The 27,274-nt window shown below is 42.5% G+C and overlaps 1 protein-coding gene and 1 long non-coding RNA gene across 3 annotated transcripts in view; one reads left to right on the forward strand and one right to left on the reverse strand.

Annotated features, from left to right (window-relative positions):
* VOPP1 (VOPP1 WW domain binding protein) overlaps nt 1-4,414 on the forward strand; it is a 38,170-nt gene extending 33,756 nt beyond the window's left edge. For both annotated transcript variants that reach the window (XM_083468909.1, XM_083468910.1), the window contains one exon: nt 615-4,414. In XM_083468909.1, the coding sequence (XP_083325035.1) occupies nt 615-796 (182 nt within the window). In that variant the 3' untranslated portion in view covers nt 797-4,414. The remainder of the gene's footprint in view (nt 1-614) is intronic.
* LOC310690203 lies at nt 2,114-6,616 on the reverse strand. Its single transcript, XR_014517974.1, has 2 exons — nt 2,959-6,616; nt 2,114-2,918 (listed from the first exon to the last, which is right to left on the reverse strand). It is a non-coding gene; the product is annotated as an uncharacterized lncRNA (long non-coding RNA).
* Between the last annotated feature and the right edge of the window lie 20,658 nt (nt 6,617-27,274).

The following is a 27,274-nucleotide window of genomic DNA, read 5'->3' on the forward strand; positions in this document are numbered from 1 at the left end:
ACCAGGAAGTCGGCAGTATGTGTTTGGCCAAGTGATCACTTTAAACCGCATTATACTTTATAATTATCTCCTGCTGGTTTTTCTCTTTCCCTGTGCCTGCTGCTTCCTGTGACAGGAAATATGGAAGAGAACAGCAAGTACTGAACTGTTCCTATGTAACGATTAGAATGAATAGAAATTATTAAGTGGCCCCAAAACATCCTTATTGCTGGATGACGTTAAATTTGGAAAATGACAGAAATGGATTGCATCAGGAGTAAAGATGTACAAGCTCCCCACCCCATCTTTGGCTTGAGTGATCCAGGGTGGGGGGTTTCAAGAATGCCCTCCAAGGATAGGACTGGGGAGGTGAATAGCAAGCTTAGTATTTGCACTGGGGTAGGGAGGGGGAAGCTCTGTGGGTTTACTGGGGGGGAATATCAAGGGGGTTAGAGAGTGGAGCCAGCAGGGGTGCACCCATTTTGTGTACATATAATACATATGTATTATAGATAAAGAAAGGGATTTCTTTGAAGTGAACAAGTTGGTGCCTTGAAAATCATCTGTGACTCCTTTCAAGTATTGACAACACAGACCAATGTCCGGCATTACTCTTTTGTGTCTCCCACTTTTAGGAGCCCAGCAGCCGGGGATGGCATACTACACAGACCCAGAAGGAGCTATGATGAACCCCATGGCTATGACTTACCATGTCCAACCTAAGTCCCCACAAGTGAACCCAGTTTACCCTCCTCTCCCTTCTTACTGTAATACCCCACCACCACCATACGAGCAGGCGGTGAAATCCTCCACTTAACCTCTCTTCTCTGCAGTGAACAGTGACTTGGGCAGAAGAGAGCAGGCTTGGGAGCAGCAGAAGACTTGCTAGTGCTCTGTTGACCTTTGCTCTCCTCCTAGTTAGCACTGTTTGGACACTGGTGGATGAGCAGCCCCAGGGGGAATTCTTTTCTGATGTCTTCAAAGCAAGAATGAAAGTTTTTATAGTGCTTTTTATTGGAAGCCTATATTTAAATCCCATACACTTAAAAAAATGGTCTTTGTGATTTTAAGACATGTATTAACATATTGATGCAGCACAGTATGGTAATAAGCACAAAACAATGTATACCAGCCTAAAAACCTTGGAGTCACTTGTATTTTAAATATGGGAAACCAGGAGCCCAGGACAGGAGGTAATGGCAGAAGCAAGTGAAAGATGTGAGATGAGTGATGTTTGTTAATCAAGGAAGCAACTGGATCATGCCGACTCCAAGGAACTGTGGTAAGATAAAGTGTGGGAAATGGTTCCAGGGCGGAAGAAGATCCATCACCCTGCTTCACTTGAACAAACACTGGGTGGAACAGGTTTATAGCAGCTCTGCCTGTGGTCCAACCCTAGGGCATCTTAAGTCTGGCTCCCCCTTTTTTTGCTGACAGTTGTTTTGGGGAGGAAAGGGGTGTCTTGCTGCCAAGAACTAAAATTGTGATGTACTGTTGATGGTGTGAATATCATAGCAATTGTGTGGAAGGTAAAAATGTTCAGCGCCAACAATGATAAGCAGAGGTCTAGCAACAAAAAAACTGATTGCCTAGGAAATATTTATTCTCTAAAGAGACTTCATAAAATAAAATGGGTAGTCTTTGAATCAGAGTTTTCCTATTGACTTTGGGCCCCTTTGCATGACATTATTTAGGCGTACACTGAAGATACTCATTGTATGCATCTGAAAATGTGTGACAGATGTGAATGGCACAAAGACACTCAGCAGAGCTCCAGGATTGGTTGCAGTAGCCTGCTGAGTATACACTTGATGGTTTTGCCTTTCTTTGTGTGATGTGTCAGATGACCCATGGGTAATATTTGGATGTTTAGTATTCCTTCTCCACATTCCTCTGGGGCCTGAGTCTTTCATTTTTAACATGGTAAAGTTGCTTCAAGGGGACTTTTACTCACTGTTTTTGATGTGGTGACTGATTTATTCAAAATGAACTTCATAGGAGATGTAAGAGTTACCAAATACTAGGGAATGATTGCAGTTTTCCAGAATATGATGAAGAAATGATGTAGAAATTAAGACCACTAGAAAACAACAGATTCATTCCATATCATGGTGAGTTTATTATTATTATTTAAAAAAAGAATACTGGAATCTTCCATAGTTTCTGCTTGCGATAAATGTCCTTCATTGTCTTCCATTGTTATGCCCTCTGGGTTTGGATTACAAAGATTCCACCTGCACTTGCTTCTCAGTCTCTTAGTATGTTGTAATTGCAGAGTAGATGAGACCTTGCTTAGGGTGGCCAGGTTGCAGATTTTCCCATTGCTTTGTTTCCGCTCCTGAACTGGGAGGCCAGGCAGTGGCCGTTTCTCCCATATACACCACCCACTTTCCTTTTGTTCACTCTCCTCCTTCACCTGCTGTATCAACCAGGCCCCTCAGGTGACACACCAAAGTATCGGGCAGAGACCCCAGGTGTAGGCACACGCCACAACAACGTACCCCAGTCTTCAGTTTAAGGGAGAGTGGGAATCAGTATGCAGTTATGTTTAAGGGACTTGAGAGGTGGGCTTTTCTCTGTCTTAGAAAAATGTCTTACAGTTATTATTGAATGTGATCATAGAATCGTAGAGTTGGAAGGTGCTACAAGGGTCATCTAGTGCTACGTCCTGCAATGCAGGAATTTTTTGCCCAACATGGGACTCAAATCCACAACCCTGAGATTAAGAGTCTCATACTCTTCTGACTGAGCTATAATGGGCAATATTATGAAAGCAATATTTAAAACAAACTTTGGTTTTAATATACTCAGAGCCTTGAATGAGTTCTAGTGTTGTGCAGTAATCAAACAAAAACATTTTGAAGAAAAGTCTCACTGACGATTTCATTTCCCAGAAGGTGGAAGAAGCAACAAGGGGATCATCTTTCTTGGACCTGGTCCTCACCAACAGGGAGGAACTGATCAACAAAGTGGAAGCACTTGGAAACTTGGGAGGAAGTGATCATGTCCTCCTGGGTTTCATGATACAAAGGCAAGGGAGAACTGAGTGTAGTTGGACACACACTCTGGACTTTAAGAAGGCCAATTTCGAAAAGCTGAAGGAGCTCCTGGGTTTGATCACATGGTCAGAAATGCTCAAAGAGGAGTCCAAGCAGGATAGGAGTTCTTGTCATCCTGAAAGAAAGTGACAAGTGGAGTGCGCAGGGTTCTGTCCTGGGCCCGTTGTTGTTCAATGTTTTCATAAATGACTTGGATGAACGAACTGAGGGGATGCTCATCAAATTTCCAGATTTGGAAATCTAAGGTTTCTTTCAGACCTAGGTGATCTAGGGGTGTTTTTGATGTCAGTGATCATCATGGGTGGGGGGGAGTTACCTTTTTCTCTCCCCAGCTTAACAGCTTGGAGAACTGGACCAAAACTATCAAATTGAATTTCAATATGTTCTGCACTTAGGCAGGAAGTACCAGATGCACAAATATAAGATAGGGACACCTGGCTTACTAGCAGTTCATGTGAAAAGGATCTAGGTGGACCACAAGCTTAACATGAGTCAACAGTGTGATACAGCAGCAGCAGCAGCCAACCCCCCCCCCCCAAACTAGTGCTATTTTCAGATGCATCGACAGAAATGTAGTGTCTAGATCAAGAGAAGTAATGGTACCACTCTATTCTGCCTTGGTCAGATCACACCTGAAATACTGTGTCCAGTTCTGGGCGCCACAATTTGAGGAGGATGTTGACAAGCTGGAAGGTGTGCAGAGAAGGGCAGCCAAGATGATTAAGGGTCTGGAAACCAAGCCTTATGAGGAATGGTTGAAGGAGCTGGGTATGTGTAGCCTGGAAAAGAGAAGGCTGAGAGGAGATATGATAGCCATCTTCATATGTCTTAAGGGCTGTCACGTGAACGATGGAGCAAGCTTGCTTTCTGCTCTGGAGGGTAGGACTCGAACCCATGGCCTCAAGTTACTAGAAATAAGATTCTGACAGTAAGAGCTGTTTGACTGTGTCCTGGATGCTTGAGTTGAGATTCCTGCATTGCAGGGGGGTGGACTAGATGACCCTTGGGATCCATTCTAACTCTCTGGTTCTATGAAATTAAAGACTTTTAACAGATTAGATTCTTAGATGTATACCTAGGCTATTTAAGTGTGTACCTACAAATCTAGAAAGTGTGTGCACTGAACGTGTCATTGCAGACACTTCTACAGGAGCATTCACAAAAAAAGGCAGAATTGTCTGACACATGTAATGTGAAATGGCCCTAAGGCTGTAATCTTAAAGACGTAAACTAGGATATGGAGAGGGGTTATTGCTTAGTTTTTTGTTTTTTTTTATTATGTATTTTGTGTTCTCATTTTTATGTTCTGAACCGCCCTGTGATCTTTGGTTGAACAGCGGTATACAAATTTAATAAATAATAATAATAAACGTGAACTTTGGGTGACTTGCATCAAAGTAAATTTGTTTAGGTGTGTGCAGTAAATACTAAATTCTAGATTCAATCACTGTTGTTTTGAAATCAGCTTTCAATGTTACTCAGACTGAACTGGAGTAATGTGTAAGCTTCACCTTTCATTTGCACTTGTGGCCCATGCAGATCACTTGAACACACAATGCACAGCTTCTCAGATCAAACCTTTAATTGAAAATGACTGCTTTATATTACTCCCAACATGTCTTTGATGGATCTAGTAACAGTGCCAATTTTTAAATAAAGGAAAAAGAAAATATGCTGTAAGCATTAAATCAAGTATAGCCAATATTGCACTCATCAGATGTTGTTCGACAACTCTTCTTAAAAAAAAAAAGTGCCCCTACTTGCAATGAAGTTGTTACAGTGAGTGCCACACTTTTAACCAGTTCTTTTATTCTAGAAAAAAATGTTGCTGGCCCTGCGCACCCTTCTGTACCCCCAGAAAAAAGCACTGACTCTCGTAATCCCTTCCCATAACAATTCAGTGTGTCTTGAGAACTGACAATTTGTTTTTTAACCTTGGGTAGAACCCACTTTGACCATCACCTCTGATGTTGTACATTGAAATCCAACTTAACACAAAGTAAAAAAAAATCTAAAATGTGGTTTTTCATGTTATTGATAGTGGATCATACTACCTCTTTTAATGAAGCCAGACTGCTGGTCTGGTGAAAGTGTTTGGTACTCAGTTGCATAAAAAGAAGCAAAGTTGTGATTAAATTTATGAGTCACTTGTTGACTACTTGCATGTTTCCCCCGCAAATATTTTCAGTTTTTTTAAAAACAAAAAGTGTGGTATTTTTAAAGATGCCCTATAGGTTTGAATATTATACTTCATGTGAACACAAATCGAAACTGAGCTGGTTCTGAATATCATGTGGATTGCTAGTCATAGGCTGGGCTATGTGGGTGCATAAAAACTTGCTCTTGTGCACAGCCTGCTAATGTAGGTAGAGGAACAAGGGAGCAGGGCTGGATTTATGTATAGGCTAAGGAGGCTGGAACCTAGCGCCTCTAAATCTAGGGGGCCTCACCAGCCCGCCTGCTCCCCTCTCCCAAAATTGCAAACCCAAGACTTCATGCGAGGGCAGGGCAACTTGGGCCCAGCAACTATAAGGCTCAGGGCTAGCCAGTGGTGCCCAACTTGGAATCTTAAGAGATATAAATACAATCCATCTAGATTGCCCTGGTGTGGGGACCCCCCTTAGGAGTGGCCTGTGGGGCTCAATTTGGCCCAGTTGCCTTAAGGCCAGCCCTGATGAGACTCTGCAGGGGTTGGGCTGACAAGCGCTGCCACTTCTAGGTCCCTGGTGCCGCTATTCAGAGTACAGACTCAAGGACTTGTTATGGAAATAAAGGGGGGCACTTCTTGGAAATCATTTTTGTCACCTCTCAACACCTCCCTCAAAACCCCAGGACAATGAGCCTTTACACTGTTAATGGAGAAAGCTCACAAATTGTATCCCATCTGGTTTCTGTTGGCAAAACTTGTTGCATTGTTGCAAAAAAGTGTCAAAATTGTATCGCCTTGTACTTGACCGTGCTGATGGACCTTTGAAAATCACATAAGATCAATGCCATAACCAATTCTTCCATTTCAATGACATTTTGCTTCAAAAGGAAAGGCGGACTTGGACATCGCCTTCCTCCATAATCCTCTAAGTGATGTCACTTACTCAGCTTGGATACACCCCCTCCATAATCCTTAGGATATACAGTCAATTACAGAGCATCCCTCCCTTGAGGGGAACAATGAACATCCGTTGATGGGTTTCCTGAGCCCAGGTGTTCCCACAGCCCATCCTTGGGAAGGCCAGAAGGCAAATATATGCATAGATAGTTTTACAGTAGTACCTCTGGTTACATACTTAATTTGTTCCGGAGGTCCGTTCTTAACCTGAAACTGTTCTTAACCTGAGGCACCACTTTAGCTAATGGGGCCTCCTGCTGCTGCCGCGCTGCCAGAACACGATTTCTGTTCTCATCCTGAAGCAAAGTTCTTAACCCGAGGTACTATTTCTGGGTTAGCGGAGTCTGTAACCTGAAGCATATGTAACCTGAGGTACCACTGTACAGTGGTGCCCCGCAAGACGAATGCCTCGCAAGACGGAAAACTCACTAGACGAAAGAGTTTTCTGTTTTGGAGGTGCTTCGCAAAACGAATTTCCTATGGGCTTGCTTCGCAAGACGAAAATGTCTTGCGAGTTCCTGCTGGTTTTTTTCCCTTCCCCCCCCCTTTTTCTAAGCCGCTAAGCCGCTTATCAGCTGATCTGATCAGCAGATAAGCCGCTAAAAGCCGCTAATAGCGCTAATCTGTCAATGGGCTTGCTTCGCAAGACGAAAAAACCGCTAAACGAAGAGAATCACAGAACAGATTCTTTTCGTCTTGCAAGGCACCACTGTATTGTTTTTTAGCTGGCGGGTACTTAAGGTGTTAGGAACTTGATCTGATAACTGGGGCAAGTTGATGAACTTGGGTAACCCCACGATTCCCCTCCCTCCTCGTGACATGATGATGTATCAGCGATGTATCAATGATGGTCTGGAAATGTATTCTGGGTAGGGAGGGAAGGTCTTCAAAGAGCTTGTAACCCATGTTTGGGGTTCTTACTCTGTGTGGAGACCTGTTGCGCCACAATAAAGATTGTGGTCTACTGACCGCTGTTTTGCTTCTGTATTTGGCTGGAACTTCCTTCTTCTGCTAACCACAGAGACCTGCAGGGACTTTCGCACTGACAAGCTGGGCTGCTGAGCATCCTCACCCCCCCAAAATTTTCCATCTCAGAATCCAGAACCAGCAGGCCCAGAGAGTCAACAAGCAGCTGCGCACACTTCCGGAGGCGGCGCGAAACTGTAATGGCGGTCCTCTTCGTTCTCTGAAGAGGGGCTCCGCGGAAAAGGGTCGTACGCTGCGGCATAGCGACGACCCAGAAAGAAAAACCACGGGTAGAGTGAGCCCGTGGCCGTGGGACTCGGCGGGCACCAGAAGCTACCCCGAAATCACAGAAGGGACCCCGTAAGGAGATCCGGAGTGAAGGAGGGGGAGCGGTGCTGTGAGTTCATCGCTCTTTCCGCGGAAGTGAAGCCGCGCGGCTGTTGCAGATGAGCGCTGACCTTTCTTCCCAAAATCAACATCAAGCTGCAAGCAACATACCCGTGAGTAAGGGGCATTAGATTGGCAAAGAATCTACTAAAAATTTGGCTGAAACCGGGAGACGATAAAGGGAAGTCCGCCTCCCGGCATTGCTGACAAGTTCAAAGCAAGGACTTGAGAAGCGGGACGCACTTCAAAAGGGACTTTAGGAAGTTTAAACTTTCGTGCGCTTATGAAGTGGCTTTTCTTTTAAATTGAAGAGAGGAACGGCTAACGAATTAAAAGGAGCTTTAAGTATAAGTTGGAGCTTTCCTCCTGTTCGCAGGGCTGCAATTTTAAAGAGCCAGATTACCGGACTGCCAGGGAGGATACTGTTGCTGAAATTTGTGGAGCTAAATTGATACTTTTGAGCAGTAGCAGAGTGGATGGGACATTGTTACAGGCACCTTCTATGAAACTTTGTTCAAAACAAAAAGTGCTCTGGTGAACTTTTGGGCTATGCAGGAACTGTTGTATCTTTTCTGAATTGCGTCATTTGAAATATTAATGGCGGAGAACTTTCTTCTTTGTTCCTGAAATTTGGTGGCACTCCCCCTAGAGGTTTGCGGAATTACAAAAACCTGGGAACTGACTTTTTGTTTTGACTTCCTCCTCATTGACTGTTTACAAATGGGTCTGTCTTTCCCATGGGATAATTGACAGCTTGACCTTGAACATTGACAGATGTGTAATGAGTGGTGCAGGGAGAACAAGAGCATCTAAAGCTAAGGAAACTAAAGAGGCCAAGGAAAAAGAGAAAGAAAAAAAACCAGCACAACTTTTACAAACAACTTTGACCCAGGGACGCCGATCATCGGTGCCAGCGGTGTTGGTGACACAAAAGGCAGAAGCTGAAAAGACTGAGAAGTCCACGGAGGAAGATATGGCAGCAGGTGGATCAGACACAGTGTTGAAACAAATATTGGAACAATTGTCAAAGCTAAACCAAAAGGTGGATGATCAGTCTTTGAAAATAGATAAAGCGACATCCTCGATCCAGAAATTGACTGAACAAGTTTCCCAGCACACACAAGCAATAGGAAACCTGCAAGGAGCAACAGCTGAAAATCGTGAGTTAGCTGGGGAAGCTATTCAGAAAGTGGGAGTTCTACAGAAGGAGGTCGAGGAGATAAAGGGAGAAGTTAAGCCTCTGCACAAGCAGGTGGGGGAACAACAAGCCTATCTGTCAATGGTGGAATTGAAAAACCGTGAGAATAATCTCAAATTGAGAGGTATCCCAGAACTTGAGAAAGGAGATCTGATTGGATACTTGACACAAGAATTCTCCAAGTTCTGGGGTATAAAGGAAGATACAGATTTTAAAATCGTTTCGGCATTCAGACTGGGAAGACTGGCAAGGAAGGACAGATCCAGAGACTGTTTAATAATCTTGAGATCAAAGGAGGAGAGAGACAAGATACTAGGCCTCCACTTCAAAAAAGCAATAGAAATACAAGATAAAAGGGTGGAGATCTACAGAGATATCCCGAGACAGCTACTGGAACTTAGAGCTACCTACTCAGAGCTAGCTAAACTGCTGAGATACAACGCAATACCCTACAGGTGGGAGTTTCCACAAGGACTATCTTTTACTTACAAGGAAAGGAAGATTAAAATTAGAACAACTGAAGACAACCAAAAGTTCCTGCACGACCACGGGGAAGATCTACAGAAAGGAGCAGCTTGGCTACCACTTTTGCCCACACCAGTACCACCTGGGGGTGGGCCAACGCCTACGCCCTTGGGATCGGAGGAAAAGGAAGACACCCCACTTTAGGACCAACTTCAGAACAAGATGTCTCTGCAACTTCTTAGCTGGAACATAAATGGCGGGAATTCCCCGGAAAAAAGGAGAAGGATTTTCCACATCTTAAAAAAGGAACAATTGGACATAATATGTTTACAAGAAACACACGTGACTAGGCTCCACAGGAAAGTGCTAATTAATAAAAGACTAGGCCAAGAATTTATCTCTTCGGATAAAGTTAAGAAAAGAGGTGTGGTGATATATGCAAAGGAGAGCCTGTCACCAAAATTCCTATTTAAGGATGACCAAGGAAGAATATTGGCAATTGAAATCCAAACACAAGGTGAAAAAATTTTGATATTGGGAATTTACGCACCAAATGATGGAAAATCAGAATTCTATAAGAAGCTGCATGAGACCATGCTGGACTACCTGGACTACTCAAATATTATATTTATGGGTGACATGAATGGGGTAGTCTCAACAAACATGGATAAATCTCAAAACCAGAATCTAACAACTGACGGCAGACTCCCTAAAACCTTTTTTGAACTGACAGACAATATGGACTTGATTGATATATGGAGGACAAGAAACCCCTTAGGTAAAGAAGGAACATTCTATTCTGAGGCCCACCTGTCATGGACACGAATCGACCAAATTTGGATATCTAGAGGGCTGGCACCTAAAACAAGAAAGGTAGAAATCTGCCCAAAAACCTGCTCCGACCATAACGCCTTGAAATTGGAACTGAGACTCATCCCAACCGGATCCTTTAGATGGAGAATGAATGACACCTTGTTAAGAGACCAAGAGATTGTGAAGAAGGCCCAAAAAACCCTAAAGGACTATTTTGAAATAAATTTGAACACCACAGTGGAGAAAAGAACAATCTGGGACGCAAGCAAAGCAGTTATGAGGGGGTTTCTGATACAACAGAATACAATTAAGAAAAAAATTTGGAATGGAAAAAGGGAAAAAATTTTGGAGAAAATAAGCGAAGGAGAGAAAAAATTGAGGATTAAACCAAAGTCGAAGGAAGTGCTGAGAGAAATTAAATTCCATCAAGCACAATATTTGAAACTGATTAATCAAGAGATAGAATGGAAAATTAAACAAATGAAACAGAGATCGTTTGAATCAGCAAACAAATGTGGAAAGCTGCTAGCTTGGCAGCTGAAAAAAAGACAAAAGTTAAACACGGTTACAAATTTAGAGATTCAAGGAAGAATAGTTCAGAAACCAGAAGAAATCAGGAAATGCTTCCACAGATATTTCAAAGATCTTTATGCACAAGGGCCTCAGAAAGAACCTGAAATAGACAATTTTTTAAAGGCAAATGGATTATCAAAAATAAGTGAGGATAAAAGATCAATTTTGAATTGCAAAATAACCCATCAGGAAATTGAAGGTGCCATCCAGAATATGCAACTTGGTAAATCTCCAGACCCAGACGGCCTTACCTCCAAATACTATAAGACTTTGAAGGACTACTTGATACAACCTCTGATGGAGGTATGCAACCAGATTATGGAGGGAAAGAAGGCACCGGAAACGTGGAAAGAAGCATTTATCACATTGATACCTAAGTCAGAACTGGAAAAGACTCAGCTCAAGAACTACCGCCCCATCTCACTCCTGAATGTGGATTACAAAATATTTGCAGACATTTTGGCAAGTAGACTTAAAAAAGTTCTAAATGAAGTAATTCACAAGGACCAAGCAGGCTTTCTCCCCGGTAGACATATGTCTGATAACACCAGGAATATTATAGACATTTTGGAACTTTTGCGGATTAGGAACACAAGGGCGGCCCTAATCTTTATTGATGCGGAGAAAGCATTTGACAACATTTCTTGGTTGTTCATGAAGAAGAACTTGGAAGGGATGGGAGTGGGGCGGGGGTTTGAAAATGGAATAGATGCAATCTATTCAGAACAAAAAGCCAAACTGATAGTGAACAATGTGGTATCGGAGGAATTTAAAATTGAAAAAGGGACACGACAGGGGTGCCCTTTATCTCCTCTGTTATTTATTTCTGTACTGGAGGTGTTGCTGAATTTGATCAGAGAGGATCGGTTGGTGAAAGGTATTGAGGTCGGAGCGAAACAATACAAACTGAAAGCTTTTGCAGATGACCTAGTCTTAACATTACAGGAGCCAGAATCTAGTACAAAAAGAGTACTTGAACTTATCTCGGACTTTGGTCGGGTGGCGGGATTTAAGCTGAATAAACAAAAAACTAAGGTTTTGGTTAAGAATTTGACATCTACAGAAATAGATGGGTACCAGAAAGAAACAGAATTAAGTGTGGCTAAAAAAGTGAAATACTTGGGGGTACACTTGTCCACCAAAAACCTGAACCTATTTAAAGATAACTATGAAAAATGTTGGCTGGAAATTAAAAAGGACTTGGATATTTGGTCAAGACTTAAACTTACCTTGTCAGGTCGAATTGCAGCTATAAAGATGTGTGTCTTGCCGAAAATGCTATTCTTGTTTCAGACCCTTCAGATCGTGGACAGAATGGAGTGTTTTGGAAAATGGCAGAAGGATATATCCAGGTTTGTCTGGCAGGGCAAAAAGCCCCGAATAAAATTTAAAATACTTACTGATGCTAAAGAAAGAGGGGGATTTGCCCTGCCGGACTTGAGGTTGTATTATGAAGCTGCAGCCTTCTGTTGGTTGAAGGATTGGTTTTTGTTGGAGAACACTGACGTCCTAGATCTGGAGGGGTTCGACAATCTCTTCGGCTGGCATGCATATTTGTGGTATGACAAGGCGAAGGTTCATAAACTTTTCAAAAACCATATTGTCAGAAAATCAATCTTCACCGTATGGTTGAAGTACAAGGATTTATTAGAAAGTAAGACCCCGAGGTGGCTATCACCGATGGAAGCTAAGGTTCTAAAAAAAAAACCCAATATGGAGGCCTACTGGCCAAAATATTGGGAACTAATTGAGAGATCTGGAGATAACTGGAAGTTGCAGAGCCAGGATAAACTAAAAGGTAAGGTGCGAGACTGGCTACATTATGCTCAAATTCAAGAGGTTTTTAAAATGGATAAAAAAATTGGTTTCCAGGTGGAAAAATCGAAATTGGAAACGGAATTGTTAGAACCAAAGACTAAGATACTGTCGAGAATGTATAACTTGCTGCTTAAATGGAATACACAGGATGAAACAGTCAAATCTGCCATGATAAAATGGGCACAGGATGTTGGACATAACATTATGTCTGAGGACTGGGAAAGGTTATGGAACACCGGTATGAAGTTTACGGCATGTACTGCCCTGAAAGAGAACATTATGAAAATGGTATACCGGTGGTACATGACCCCAGTCAAGCTAGCTAAGATATATCATCTGTCAGACAATAAATGTTGGAAATGCAAAGAGGCAGAAGGGACTTTTTTTCACCTCTGGTGGACCTGCCCGAAAGTGAGGGCCTTCTGGGAAATGATATACAATGAATTGAAAAAGATATTCAAATATACCTTTCCCAAGAAACCGGAGGCCTTCCTTCTGGGCATGGCGGACCGGAAGGTGTTAAAAAAGGATAGAACTTTGTTTATGTACACAACCACAGCAGCAAGAATTCTCATCGCAAAGCACTGGAAGACACAAGATTTACCCACGCTGGAGGACTGGCAGACACAGATGATGGACTATATGGAATTGGCCGAAATGACTGGCAGAATCCGAGATCTGAGCGAAGAAAAAGTCGAGGAGGACTGGAAAAAAATTAAGGACTATCTACAAAAGTATTATAAGTTGACTGAATGTTAAAAATGTGCACGATTAGGAATGTCATGCTCCTGCAATTTAATTAGGTAAATGATAAAGTAAGATATTAACAGAGAAAAATAAGACAAATTTGAAACAAACATATTATGTTTATTATAAAGGTACTAAAACTGAATTACAATATATTTTGAAGCTGGTTACATAATAATTGAAAGGTACAGCAAGTTTAGAAATAAGGTAACAAATTGCTGACAATGTGAGGTTAAAGAATGCAATGTTGGGGGGACGTGAGGAGGTCCACAAAAGAGTAACTCTTGGAAAAGATAATATGAAACTTAATGTTCTTGTTCTTCTTTCTTCTTTTTCTTCTCTCCTTTTTCTTTTTTACTTTTATTTTCTTTTTTTATACTTGTTTATATATAAAAATGTTTCTTGTTTATTGTGGTGTAACAGATGTTGTGAACCAATGGAAAAGAAACACAATAAAAAATTTTCAAAAAAAAAAAACAAGCAGCTGCACAGCCTTCCCCAGCTCAAGGGTCAGGTCAGTAGTGGTACATGCTGCACTTTAATCAGTGGGAGAATGTGAGTGGGAGGCCGGCTGGGCCAGATAGACTAGGCTTTCCCAAGTCTCTTCCATTCCTTCCCTCGTCCTTGGCTTGAATAGAGCAAGGCAAGCACACATGACTGGCACTGGCCTCACCCCTCCCAGGCAGAGAAGTCTATCTTTCACACTTCACAGAGCCCTGTTGGTGCCTGCAGCATGCACTCCAGATTGCCCACGGGCAGAGAGAGAGAGGGGCCTTGGGGATCAGGGAAGGCAGCAGTGGGAAGGGATCCTCAGAGGGATACAGAACTACCTGTAGAAGGCAGGAGGCCAGGCTGCAGGTTGGTAACTGGACATCATCCTGACAGATGTTAATGGGAAGGGGGAGACCAGGCTCCAAGCTAACAATCTTTTGCAGAAAATGGAAGACCTGGAATCTATGTTTATGCTGCATTTTTGACCCGTGTGCTACGTCATTTTCACAAGGTCAGCAAACCCTTTCAAAAAGCAGACCTGAGTTCTTGTACAAGTTTGTACAGTTCACTTCTGGATTTTTTGAGGAAAATTAGAGATGATTTTGATGAGTTTGAGAAACAAGCAAAAGCCACCTTGCCAAATGTCAACTACAAAACAAGGAGACAAAGAGTGAGGGAACGGCAAAGAAATGACAGAAGTGGACATGATGCCTAAGATGCACTTTCTTCAAGAGATAGGTTTAAGATGAAATCCTTTATCCATTATTAGATGCACTTGAAGCCAATTTAAAAGAAGAAGTACTGTGCACAGTGATGTTGCAGAATTGTTTGCCATTCTTGCTAATTTGACAGCATCTAAGCAAGAAATTAAGCAAGGTGTTGAACAGTTGATGGAAGCATACCCAGAAGATATTGACCTGAAACCTATTGATGAACTTTTGCACTTTCACCTGTATGTGACACAAAGCCATAGGCCTACAGCCGCGCATTCTCTGACTCATACAGAACTTTATCAAATTATATATTATAAGGACAAAATTCATATGGCCTTTCCTAATGTGGAAGCATTAGGAATCTTCCAGCTATTTCTTAGCCTTATGGCCACTAACTGCTCAGGAGAGAGGAGTTTTTCAAGACTCAAAAGAATTAAAAATGAATTAAGGGCCATGATGTCACATTGAAAGTGACAAACTTAGACAAACAAATTTTGATGAAGTTTTGGATGATTTTGCTATGAGGAAGGCTAGGAAAAAAACATTTTAGCCTTCCTGTATTTGATGGTTGTAGTTTACTTCTTAATATGTATTTTAAAACTGACTTTTTAATGACAACATAAAGTAGATTCTAAAAGTGCCACACTGTCAGGTAATCATGGTCATATTATTTACACTTCCCAGGCAATATAATTTGTAAACTCAAGGTGTTTTTTTTTTAAGAATAACATTACAACTTCATTTTCCTAAAAAACAATGCTTATTACACAAAAGGTTTACAAAGTTCAGGTATTGCAAAAGTTTTTCAGTGTTAATTTTATGCATTTTTAAAAATCACCATGGTATTTAACAATAACATCTTATGTCCTTTAGAGGAGAAATTTTGAATTGCAGAATTTTAAATACCCGTCCATCATCCTTGGCTTCACTGAATTTCGTTTATAACACTCTTCCATTTTCTTCTAGTCATGAGGGTGGGGGGTTGGCCTCACAAGTGGAGTAGTCTAGGGCCGCTCTTCATCGAAATCCGGCCCTGGCTACAGCTGCAGCAAGAATACTGATTGCTAAAAATTAGAAAGGGGATAGGACACCCACAAAGGAAGAATGGCAAATCAAATTGTGTGAATATTTGGAATTAGCAAAAATGACAGAAGTAATTAGAAATCAACCAAACCAAAGGTTTAAAAAGGAGTGGGCCTGTTTTAAAGAGTACCTGGAAGAACATTGTTCTCAAGCAAAACCTTTAATGTGTTTTGACTAAAGTTTGCAAAGTAAATAACAGATAGATAGATGACATATATTATGCAAGAGAAGTGAAATAAGGAAAACAACACAGTTTAAAAGATAAGGAAGAAGTAAGAACCCGCAATAAGGTGGAGGGAAGTCACATGTGAAGAAGTATTGATTTATTTTGGTTCACATTTGTGTATAAGTTAACATATTTTGAAGAACGAATGGAAAATGTATATAATTAATCAATGTAAAATCAATAAATAATATTTAAAAAGAGAGAGAGAAATTGAAGCTCTGTGAGGGGAAGAGGGTGTCTCGTAACAACTCCCAATAGAGCCAGCTCAAGCGTGAGGCAAGATGAAGCAGCTGCCTCAGGCGGCGGAAATTAAAGAGTTGAGAGTGGAAATGTTCTACCACCCAGTTTTGCCGCCAGGCAGGAAAGAAGCTTCAGAAAGTGGTTCTCCTCCATGAGAAGTGCTTTCTGAAGCTTTCTCATCCATCCTGGCAGGATATCAAGGCTTTGCGAGAGCTTCATGCCTTCTATCATGATGTAGGCAGAGGGGGCGTTTTTGCCTCGGGCACCAAAATGTATTGGGCCACCCCTGACTGTCAGTACCCTTAATAGACTACAGCTCCCATAATTCTTTGGGGGAAGCCATGGCAGTTTAAAGTGGTATCATACTGCTTTAAATGTATGCTGTGGGCTATGACCACATGGGAAGAAGCCGCATGGAAACAGATCCTTAATGGTAGTGATTCTGAGTACAATGGTTTTGATGCTAACTAGATTCCCTGGATTCACAGGCAGAACCAAGATCCGGGGGGACCTGAGAGTCTTGATGGCAGAAAGGGGAGAGATTTATCACCAGTTCTTCCTCCTACAGCACTTTAGGCCAACTCTCAAGTAGCCCAGGAGGGATCTATTATCCTCCGGACCAGATTTGAGGGGGAGCACAAGGAACTGTAGGTGGGTGGGGGAATCACTAATGGTGCCTCCTCTCTCCAGCTTGGCAAAAGCATCACTGCGGGAGCAGGTTGAAGGTCCCAGCTATTATCAGCTTTTTAAAAAAATGAGTGACACTAGTAGGGGTGGGAATCAAAACATCAAAAGGAAACAAAGATCACAGCTAAGGATGAATTACTCAAGCTTTGTGCATCTATTTGGTGCAGTGTTCTAATATTTGGAGGCAATTTGGTTAATTATCAGGCTTCAACTGTACATGTTAGAATACTGAAAAGGGTTGGGGAAGTCTCCAAAGAGGGTTTCTGAGCAGGCATTTGAATAGCTTCTGCACATGTTAATACCTTCGTAATTTATCAGTAAAATTAGTTTTGTTACATAATTTAAGATGTGACAGTAGGTGGCAAAGGGACTGGAATTCATCAAAAGCTTGCCTTCTGAACAAATGTACCGCATATATATATATATAACCATATATATATTTCTTCTTCTTTCAGGATTGTAAAATGGCTCTTTCTTGCCAAAAAACATATATCGTATGATGATCTAATAAACACAGAAAAAATAAGCGCTGTTGTTTTGTTTGGGAATTAATAACGTTCTCTCAGCTGAAATAATTCTGGCTGGGTAGTTTCCAGCTGCTTGACATATTGCAGCTGCTTCCACATTTTCTTAGTTAAAACAGGAACTAGTTAAGCCTAAATGAATAAACATGTCAGCCTTCTCATTTAACTGGGCTTTCCTGGAGTTACAGAACATTTCCCCTATGATTTCTGCATTGTTTGCAGCAAACACATAGGAACATATGTGCACGCTACCTTATACTGAGCCTGAGCCTGGGTCCTGTGGAAGAAAATAGATATAGATCACCCATGTAGTCATAATTAATCAAAGGCTTGGCTGGATCATAGATCCAAAGAGTGGGGCTAAACATGCTCTCCCATAAGAGAGAGCCCCCAGCAGAGTTTTAAAGTCGCAGTATGCTACCAGAGCTTCTCCATTTCTACCCCTCTTAGCATTAAACAGACCACACACTTTAGTAAGTTTAAAATTATTTACTTACAAAATTCCAAAAGGCAGGTTCATGCATGGACGTAGCCAGGATTTTTGTTAGGGGGAGAAGGCCTTTTGTTAGGGGTAGGGGCAGAACCTCAGTTTGCTATGTATTTTTATTGATGGGGGGGCAGCTGTCCCTCCCTTGGTTAAGCCCATGGGCTCATGAATTTATCCATGCAGCAGCTAGTAAACAGGCAGAAATTTTGGGATACAAAAATTTGGTGAAATAGCTCTAAACATATGGTCTGAGCTTGCAGTTCACAAGATGAAAAACAGAATGAACAAAGGAGGAAACTTGACTTCTTCCTTCCAGGTGAGGGGCGTGACCTAACTGAGTCTAGGAACACAGCTCTGTGGTCTTTCCCCCCTTCATGCATTACCTAGCCATATGTTTGCTAGTTATATTTGACTGCAATTTCCCACAAGCGAAGGGGTCAGCCCCCACGGCCCTTCACTTCATCAAATCTGGCCCTCTTTGAAAAAAGTTTGGACACCACTGCTTTAAGGAGTCTCAAAGCAACTAACAATCTCCTTTCCCTTCCTCCCCCACAACAAACACTCTGTGAGGTGAGTGGGGCTGAGAGACTTCAGAGAAGTGTGACTGGCCCAAGGTCACCCAGCAGCTGCAGGTGGAGGAGCGGGGAAGCGAACCCGGTTCCCCAGATTACGAGTCCACCGCTCTTAACCACTACACCACACTGACTGGCCGTGGCTGTCCAAGTTTTCTGGCAGGAGTCTCTTACTAGCCCTACCTAGGGGATTGCGTCCAAGATCTTCTGCATGCAAAGCAGGTGATTCAGAGAAACAGACCAGACAAGAAAGGAGGAGGAGTGGCGTTATATGTCAGGGATGTGTATACCTGTGAAGAGATCCAAGATTTAGAACCTCAAAGCCAAAGTGAGAGCATTTGGGTCAAAATTAAGGGAGAGAAGAATAACAGAGACCTCATTGTGGGAGTTTACTATAGATCCCCAAGCCAAACGGAGGACATAGATGATGCCTTCCTGGAACAGATGGCCAAGCATGCAAAAGGAAGGGAGATAGTAGTAATGGGGGACTTCAATTACCCGGATATTTGTTGGACGTCAAACTCAGCCAAGAGCATAAGGTCAAACAGATTCCTCACTGGCCTTGCAGACAACTTCATTGTCCAGAAAGTGGGAGAAGCAACAAGAGGAACAGCCATTTTAGATCTGGTCCTAACCAATGTTGATGACCTGGTTAGTGGGGTAGATGTGGAAGGATCATTAGGCGCGAGTGATCATGCTCTTCTGAAGTTTACTATACAGCGGAAAGGAGCAGCCAAGCATACTAGGACTCAATTTCTCGACTTTAAGAAAGCTGACTTCATAAAACTTAGGGAAGTGCTGGGTGAGATCCCATGGACAGCAATACTAAAAGGAAAGGGAGTTCATGATGGCTGGGAGTTTGTTAAGAGGGAGATAGTAAAAGCACAACGTCAGGCAATACCAATGAGACGGAAACATGGAAGGTGCCTAAAGAAGCCAGGGTGGCTATCTAAAGAACTTTTAACTGAATTAAGATTTAAAAAGGATGTGTACAAAAAATGGAAAAGGGGGGAAACCACCAAAGAGGAATTCAAACAAATAGCCAGCACGTGTAGACACAAAGTCAGAAAAGCTAAAGCACAGAATGAACTCAGGCTTGCTAGAGAGGTTAAAAGCAACAAAAAAGGCTTTTATGGGTATGTTCGTAGCAAAAGGAAGAACAAAGAAACAGTTGGGTCACTCAGAGGAGAAGATGGTGAAATGCAAACAGGGGACACAGAAAGGGCTGAACTCCTCAATTCCTTCTTTGCCTCAGTCTTCTCCAATAAAGAAAACAATGCCCGACCTGAAGAATTTGGAGCAAATGATTCAGCAAAGGAAACACAGCCCAGAATAACTAAGGAGATAGTACAAGAATATTTGGCTAGTTTAGATGTATTCAAGTCTCCAGGGCCAGATGAACTGCATCCAAGAGTATTAAAAGAACTGGCAGATGTGATCTCAGAACCACTGGCAGTCATCTTTGAGAATTCCTGGAGAACAGGCGAAGTCCCGGCAGACTGGAGGAGGGCAAATGTTGTCCCTATTTTCAAAAAGGGGAAAAGAGAGGACCCAAATAATTACCGCCCAGTCAGTCTGACATCAATACCAGGGAAGATTCTGGAGCAGATCATTAAGCAAACAGTCTGTGAGCACCTAGAAAGGAATGCTGTGATCACCAATAGTCAGCATGGATTTCTGAAAAATAAGTCATGTCAGACTAACCTGATCTCGTTTTTTGACAGAATTACAAGCCTGGTAGATGAAGGGAACGCAGTGGATGTAGCCTACCTTGATTTCAGCAAGGCATTTGACAAGGTGCCCCATGATATTCTTGTAAAGAAGCTGGTAAAATGCGGTCTTGACTATGCTACCACTCAGTGGATTTGTAACTGGCTGACTGACCGAACCCAAAGGGTGCTCATCAATGGTTCCTCTTCATCCTGGAGAAGAGTGACTAGTGGGGTGCCACAGGGTTCTGTCTTGGGCCCGGTCTTATTCAACATCTTTATCAACGACTTGGATGATGGACTCAAGGGCATCCTGATCAAATTTGCAGATGACACCAAACTGGGAGGGGTGGCTAACACCCCAGAGGACAGGATCACACTTCAAAACGACCTTGACAGATTAGAGAACTGGGCAAAAACAAACAAGATGAATTTTAACAGGGAGAAATGTAAAGTATTGCACTTGGGCAAAAAAAATGAGAGGCACAAATACAAGATGGGGGACACCTGGCTTGAGAGCAGTACATGTGAAAAGGATCTAGGAGTCTTGGTTGACCACAAACTTGACATGAGCCAACAGTGTGACGCGGCAGCTAAAAAAGCCAATGCAATTCTGGGCTGCATCAATAGGAGTATAGCATCTAGATCAAGGGAAGTAATAGTGCCACTGTATTCTGCTCTGGTCAGACCACACCTGGAGTACTGTGTCCAGTTCTGGGCACCACAACTCAAGAAGGACACTGACAAACTGGAACGTGTCCAGAGGAGGGCAACCAAAATGGTCAAAGGCCTGGAAACGATGCCTTATGAGGAACGGCTAAGGGAGCTGGGCATGTTTAGCCTGGAGAAGAGGAGGTTAAGGGGTGATATGATAGCCATGTTCAAATATATAAAAGGATGTCACATAGAGGAGGGAGAAAGGTTGTTTTCTGCTGCTCCAGAGAAGCGGACACGGAGCAATGGATCCAAACTACAAGAAAGAAGATTCCACCTAAACATTAGGAAGAACTTCCTGACAGTAAGAGCTGTTCGACAGTGGAATTTGCTGCCAAGGAGTGTGGTGGAGTCTCCTTTTTTGGAGGTCTTTAAGCAGAGGCTTGACAACCATATGTCAGGAGTGCTCTGATGGTGTTTCCTGCTTGGCAGGGGGTTGGACTCGATGGCCCTTGTGGTCTCTTCCAACTCTATGATTCTATGATTCTATGATTCTATGATTCTATGATTCTATGATTCTATGATTCTATGATTCTATGATCTTCCCTCAGCCACAGCCTCATCTCCCTACATCAGGGCAAATGGTAGTGAGGGGGAAGATTTGCATTGGAAAAGCAGGAGAAAGAGAAATCATTCAGCTCCCTCCTCCTCCCCCAGCGCCAGGGACTCAGTCCAAATCTCTCCTCTTCCTCAGTGACTGCTTGAAAGAAGCTATGAAAGGGATCCAATCACAGACGGATCTCTAGCCTGGTTTACCTAGATGTTGCCTGGTTTGGCTTTGAGAGGCAAGGAACACTATGACTTCTCTCCCAGGAAGACAACAAGGAGGCTGGAATGGAGAGGCCATTGGCTCTTCCTATGTTCTCATCATCTCTTCTCCTTAGCAATGAAAGCGTCTGCCAGAACAAAAATCACATTGAACCAGCGCAACCAAACAGCAGTTGGGCCCATGGCATTAGGGGTGAGGTCGGGGGGACGATATCTGCATTCTCCAAACCTGAGGCTTATGGAGCCATAGCAGTGGTTCTCTTAAAGTTTATGGGCTTTCAGCTCAAGCACCTGCCAGAATGAAAGTGTCACAAAGCGCTGTTATACACTGAAATAAAATTATATGAAGATGATGTACCGTTGGTATTTAACTCCCAGCAAGTTAGCGAATTTGTACAAATTGTATAAATAAAAATAATAAATAACAGTGACCTTGCTTCTCTTCAGTTATCCCTTTATGCTGCATTGGTAACCGTTTACAGCAGCGATAGTGAGGGAGTTAATTTTTCCATTGGAATGGGAGATTCTGACAAGCACAGATGGTATCCGAATGCAACCTCCGCACATACCTAGCACTGGTACGATGTGGGGAGGGGGAGTGTACACAACTTTGTCTTTCACAGAACACTTCATTCTAAGGAGCAGAGGCGAATGAAGAACTCCAGGTTCTCTTCTGTCTCTGATTTTTGTTGGTGGGTAGCCAGCACAAATTGCTACTTGTTTTGAGGAGACGGGAAGCCTGTGCTCTGTGCTCAGATCCAACTCTTGGATAGACTCCCCAACACCTGGCATGGACGACCCCACCTGAGTGCCCGTGTTTTCAGAAATCACCCACGTCAGTATCCTGGTAGGTGGGGGTAGACTCCCACGACATCCTTTGATTCACAGCTATTAAAAAACCAAGAAGGCTTTTTTTCAGCAGAAGCTTTCATTGACATCAATCTACATTTTCCTGCATAATGGGCTGCAAGGTTGCCACCTCTCTGCAGACAGTAGAGAGGGGCTGTTCTGCCGCCCTCTTCCATTATGCGCAAGCAGCTGGGGTAGCTCAGCCAGCAGAGCATGAGACTCTTAATCTCAGGGTTTAATGGTCCAACAAGGTTGTGGCTGGATACTTCCATGGTTTCATTATTTTCACTAAAAAATCCTTTTGTCTGACATCCTGGGCCCTGTATGGTATTGCAGACAGCTGACAACCTGCCTAATAACAAACAATGGTTTGGGGGCCAAAAATTATAAAATGCTGATGGAGGTGAAAGCTTCGGCTGTGATGGGAAATAGAATTGGGCGTCATTATCTTGGAAGAGAAATGGTGTTCAGTGTGGGACTCTTCAATTATCTGCACTAAGCATTTAAAGTAGTATCATTCCACTTGAAACAGTAATGGTCCCCCCCCAACAGTCAATCCCTCTTCTCAAGGACTTCTGGAGATTGAAGCTCTTTGAGTGGACTAGGGGAGCTTTCTGGGTCATGTGGCCAGCATGACTAGGCTGCTTCTGGCGCAATAGAACACACTGATGGAAGCCAGAGCACATGGAAATGCCATTTACCTTCCTGCCGCAGCAGTACCTATTTATCTACTTGCACTGGCGTGCTTTCAAACAACTAACATACGCCGCTTAGAAAGGGTAATAATTTGTCATCTTGTGAATTTCTCAGTGCATAATCAGCACATAGGTGAACTATGGAACTCCCTGCCACAGGAGGGGGGGAGGGGGAGAAGGTGGGATCTACATTGGATAGTTGTCTGCATGGCTTTCACACAGGTGTTAATGTTTGATGTTCTATTATTTGGGGGGGGGTATTGGGTAGTTTTTATTGATTAAACATGTTGCGATCTTTTCTGTGAACTGCCCTGAGACCTCCAGGTATAGGGCCGTATATAAACTCAATAATAATACTAATAATACTAATAATAATGCTTTTCTATTTGTTGGAAGCCGACCAGAGTGGCTGGGGCAACCCAGTCCGATGGGAGGGGAACAAAGTGGGCAGCTGATGAAGCTGACAGTTGGAAGAGTCAGGAAGGACCAAAGGATGTCCTTCTTCATTGTTAAACTGTGGAACTTCCTCCCATAGGAGGCAGTGATGGCCACCAAGCTAGATAGCTTTAGGATTAGATAAATTACTGGAGGAGAGGACTATTGACGGCTGCTAGCTGTGATGGCCATGTTCTGCCACCACAGGTGGAGGCAGCAATCCTGGTTTTGGGTTTCCTATGTTAGGAACTTGTCCTCCCAGTGGCCAATCAGATGCCTAAGTTATTGGTGTGGGGACTCAAGAGTGGTCTGAGCTTGGAGCAACCAGCTTGAACCACTTCCCAGGTTGAGCTTCTCAGGAAGACTGAGGAGGGAAGGAATAATAATAATAATAATAATAATAATAATAATAATAATAATAATTTATTATTTGTACCCCACCCATCTGGTTGGGTTTCCCCAGCCACTCTGGGTGGCTTCCAACAAAGATTAAAAATATATCAAAATGTCGCACATTAAAAACTTCCCTGAACAGGGCTGCCTTCCGATGTTTTCCTGAGCTTCCCGGTCAACTTTGCCATTTGGGCATAATCCAATAGTTTAATTTACCATTCTTCTCTGGTAGGGACTTTATCTTCTTTCCATCTCTGGGCTAATAGCATCCGAGCGGCTGTCATCACATACATCAAAAATCTTTTCTGCTCCCTTGGAATATCAGCACCTATAATTCCTAATAAAAAAGCCTCTGTTGTTTTTTTTAAAACAAAAGTTAATTTAAACCTTTTTTTTTTCATCTCATTATATATCATTTCCCAGAATGCTTTTATTACCTTACAAGACCACCACATATGATAAAAGGTGCCTTCCTTTTCTTTACATTTCCAACAAATATTTGTAGATGACTTATACATTTTTGCTAACTTACTGGGAGTCAGATACCATCAGTACATCACTTTCATATAGTTTTCTTTCAGTGTACAACACGCCATGAGTTTCAAACTGGTTTTTCATAACCTTTCCCAATCTGAAAGTTGGGTATTGTGTCCCCAAATTGGTGCAGAGATGTTCTAGGTTTACCCCAATATTACTCCCCCCCCCAGCAAACTTTGATTTTCTTTGACCATGTTGTTGTTTTTCATTTCATTCATGAATTGCTTCCTTTGAGGCATCCTGAAGCAATTTACACCATAATAAAAGCATGTATAAAACAGTTATATCTATATCTAGAACAGTTAAACAGCTGCATATATAAAACAGTTTGAAAAACCCATTATATATGAGCCATTTAAAACAACATCAGCAGGAGATACATGAGAACAATTCACATCCCCTCAGGTGTGCCACCTTGAATAAAATATTAGGGATGGGGCAGGTAATCCCCGCCCCACATAACTGGTCACATGATGAGGTGTGCACACCTACACCCACTTTGAATGGCAATGCCCATCAACTGGGGGTCAGCCCCCTCAAATATTTTAGTGGGGGTGCAAAGACCCCTCGGCTCCTATGTACCTGTTAGGCTTCAGGGAATTGGCTTCCTCTCTCCATGGCAGTAAATAAAAAAGATCAAACAAAAGGAACATCTTACCAGTTAGTCCTTTAATAATCACAGTGAGACGAAAAAGAACACATCTCCCAGAAATGGCAGTGCTCCATCCCTGTTAATCTACGTCACTCCTACGTCTTGTAATCTGAGTTTGTAGCCTAAGCGCTTTCTGTTCTGACACTTTCTGAGCTCTCCGTGTCTTTGGGGAAGGGTGGGGTGAATGCTGTCCAGAGACTGTGAATCTGTTAACCCCCTCTCTCCCAGTGTTTCTTCTCCTAGCTGTTCCCCATTCAGTATTTCCCAGCTGCTGCCTTCTGAGCTATGCCCCTCTGCAAACCACTGTTCCAAATCTATACTGTCCTCCTGCTCCTGGGAAGATTCAGGATCAGGAGGAGGGGGTGGGGGTGGCTCCCACCATTCTTCCTCAGTGCAGCCCTTCTCAGCCCGGTCCCTGACAGCATCCAATACAGATACCAACTGTGATTTAAAAAGATATTAAGATAAAAAGATACCAACTGTGATTAACAAAGATATTGTTGCTGCACTCAGGAGGAGGAGGTAGAAATTGTTGTGCATTCACCTTACAGGTCAACGCAGAAGCACTTAGGCTCAAGCAATGTTGTAGCTTAGCAACCACAATGTGCTTAATTATATCCCTTCCCTGTGGCCTGACTATTTTGCTGGATGAGATGTGCAGCGATGGGTCACAAAAAGCAGCAAAGGGAAGCTTGTCAGCTAGTCAGCATTTTGCCTGTGTATAGTTTTTTAAAATATATATATATATTTATTAAGTTTTACATAACAAATTCAAATTCAAATAAAACTTCCACATCACCATTTAGGATTCCCTGAATCCTTCGACTCCCCCCTGCCCTTCCATGGTTACCATTATCAATCTATTTTTCCCCAACTGCTTCTCTTATTTTCTTTATTTTGTTTAAGAAAAACAATCCATTTTTACCATAGTTTTTCGTACATTACAAGCATTATTCAAATCCTGCCATAGTTTTTAGTTGTTTACAGTGTTCTCTTAAATACATTATAATTTTTCCCCATTCCTTCTTAAAATTCTTCTCTTCCTGGTTTCTGATTTTCCCAGTCAATTTTGCCATTTCGGCGTAGTCCATCATCATCAGCCATTTGTCTCTGGTTGGAACTTTATCTTCTCTCCATCTCTGGGCCAATAGTATCCATGCTGCTGTCGTCGCATATATGAATTATTGTTTCTGCTCCTTTGGAATCTCTGTACCTAGAATACCTAGCAAAAAAGCCTCTATAACAAACATTATTTTAAACATTTTTTTCAACTCATTCTACATCATTTCCCATAATGCTTTTGTTATCTTGCACATCCACCACATGTGGTAGAATGTGCCTTCTTTCTCCTCGCATTTCCAACAAACATTTGAGGCAGTTCTATACATTTTTGCTAATTTTCACCTGTGTACAGTAATGTTGTCTGAGGTAAGACAATGTTTCTGTGAAGCTTGACCCACAATTGACCAGAAGCGCCACCTATGGCCCATCATATACCTTGCTGTGCTAATCTGAATGACCAGATGGGCATCAATGGCCTTGCCTTGAGCTATGCTCTTTCAATAATGGCTTCAGCCCTCGCAAAGCCCATCTCATGCCAGTTAACCACATTCTAATCAAGATACCTGGCAGTTCAGGTAACTACAGCCTGCTTGCCAGGTGCCAAAGGTTCATTACAAACAGAGGCTTTGTTATTTTGTCTCCATCTCAGCTTCATAGTCAGCAGTGCACCCCTTTGGATTTACTGTCAAGCCCATGATAATTAATGCACCTTTGCCAAAGAAGAGGAGAGCCCCTTTAGGGCAAGTATGCTAATAGGAGCTTGCAAACCAGCTGCCAGGGATGTGGCTCTGATTGCTAATGAGACCTGCCAGAGTGCAGGTCTCTTTGTCTTGGTTTCTTTCTCCCTTCAGAATTATGATATCCAGCTTCCATTATCAGAGAATCAGGAGAGTAGAGTGGGCCTCATGAGTCACTGTATTCACATATCCCTCCTGAGGCAATAGGCCTCATTAATATTAGCCAATGCCCTCCACGAGAATTAAAGCACGTAATCCATAATTCAGTTGTGGACTGAAAAATGATGTTATTTCCAATAATAAAGCAATGAGAGGAGCTGGCTGTGGGACTTCGATATGGCAAGGGCTGCTGCGGAAAAAACAGGAAAAAATCCTCTTGGCCATACAGCCATTCATGTCAAGCAGCGGTTTCCCATTTTGCCAAGTGTTTAATTATATCTTACAAACTCACTGCCTGTCATTTGTTTTAATGGAGACTCTGGAATCCTGGTGTTTTTCACTCTCTGCCACCACAAATGAAATTGAAAGAGAATATATGCATCTCTCTTGCACACATCCTTAGATGTTAACTTTGCCTGCCTAATAATA

This window comes from Podarcis liolepis, assembly GCF_965112155.1.
Source record: "Podarcis liolepis genome assembly, chromosome: 12".
Lineage (NCBI taxonomy): Eukaryota > Metazoa > Chordata > Lepidosauria > Squamata > Lacertidae > Podarcis > Podarcis liolepis.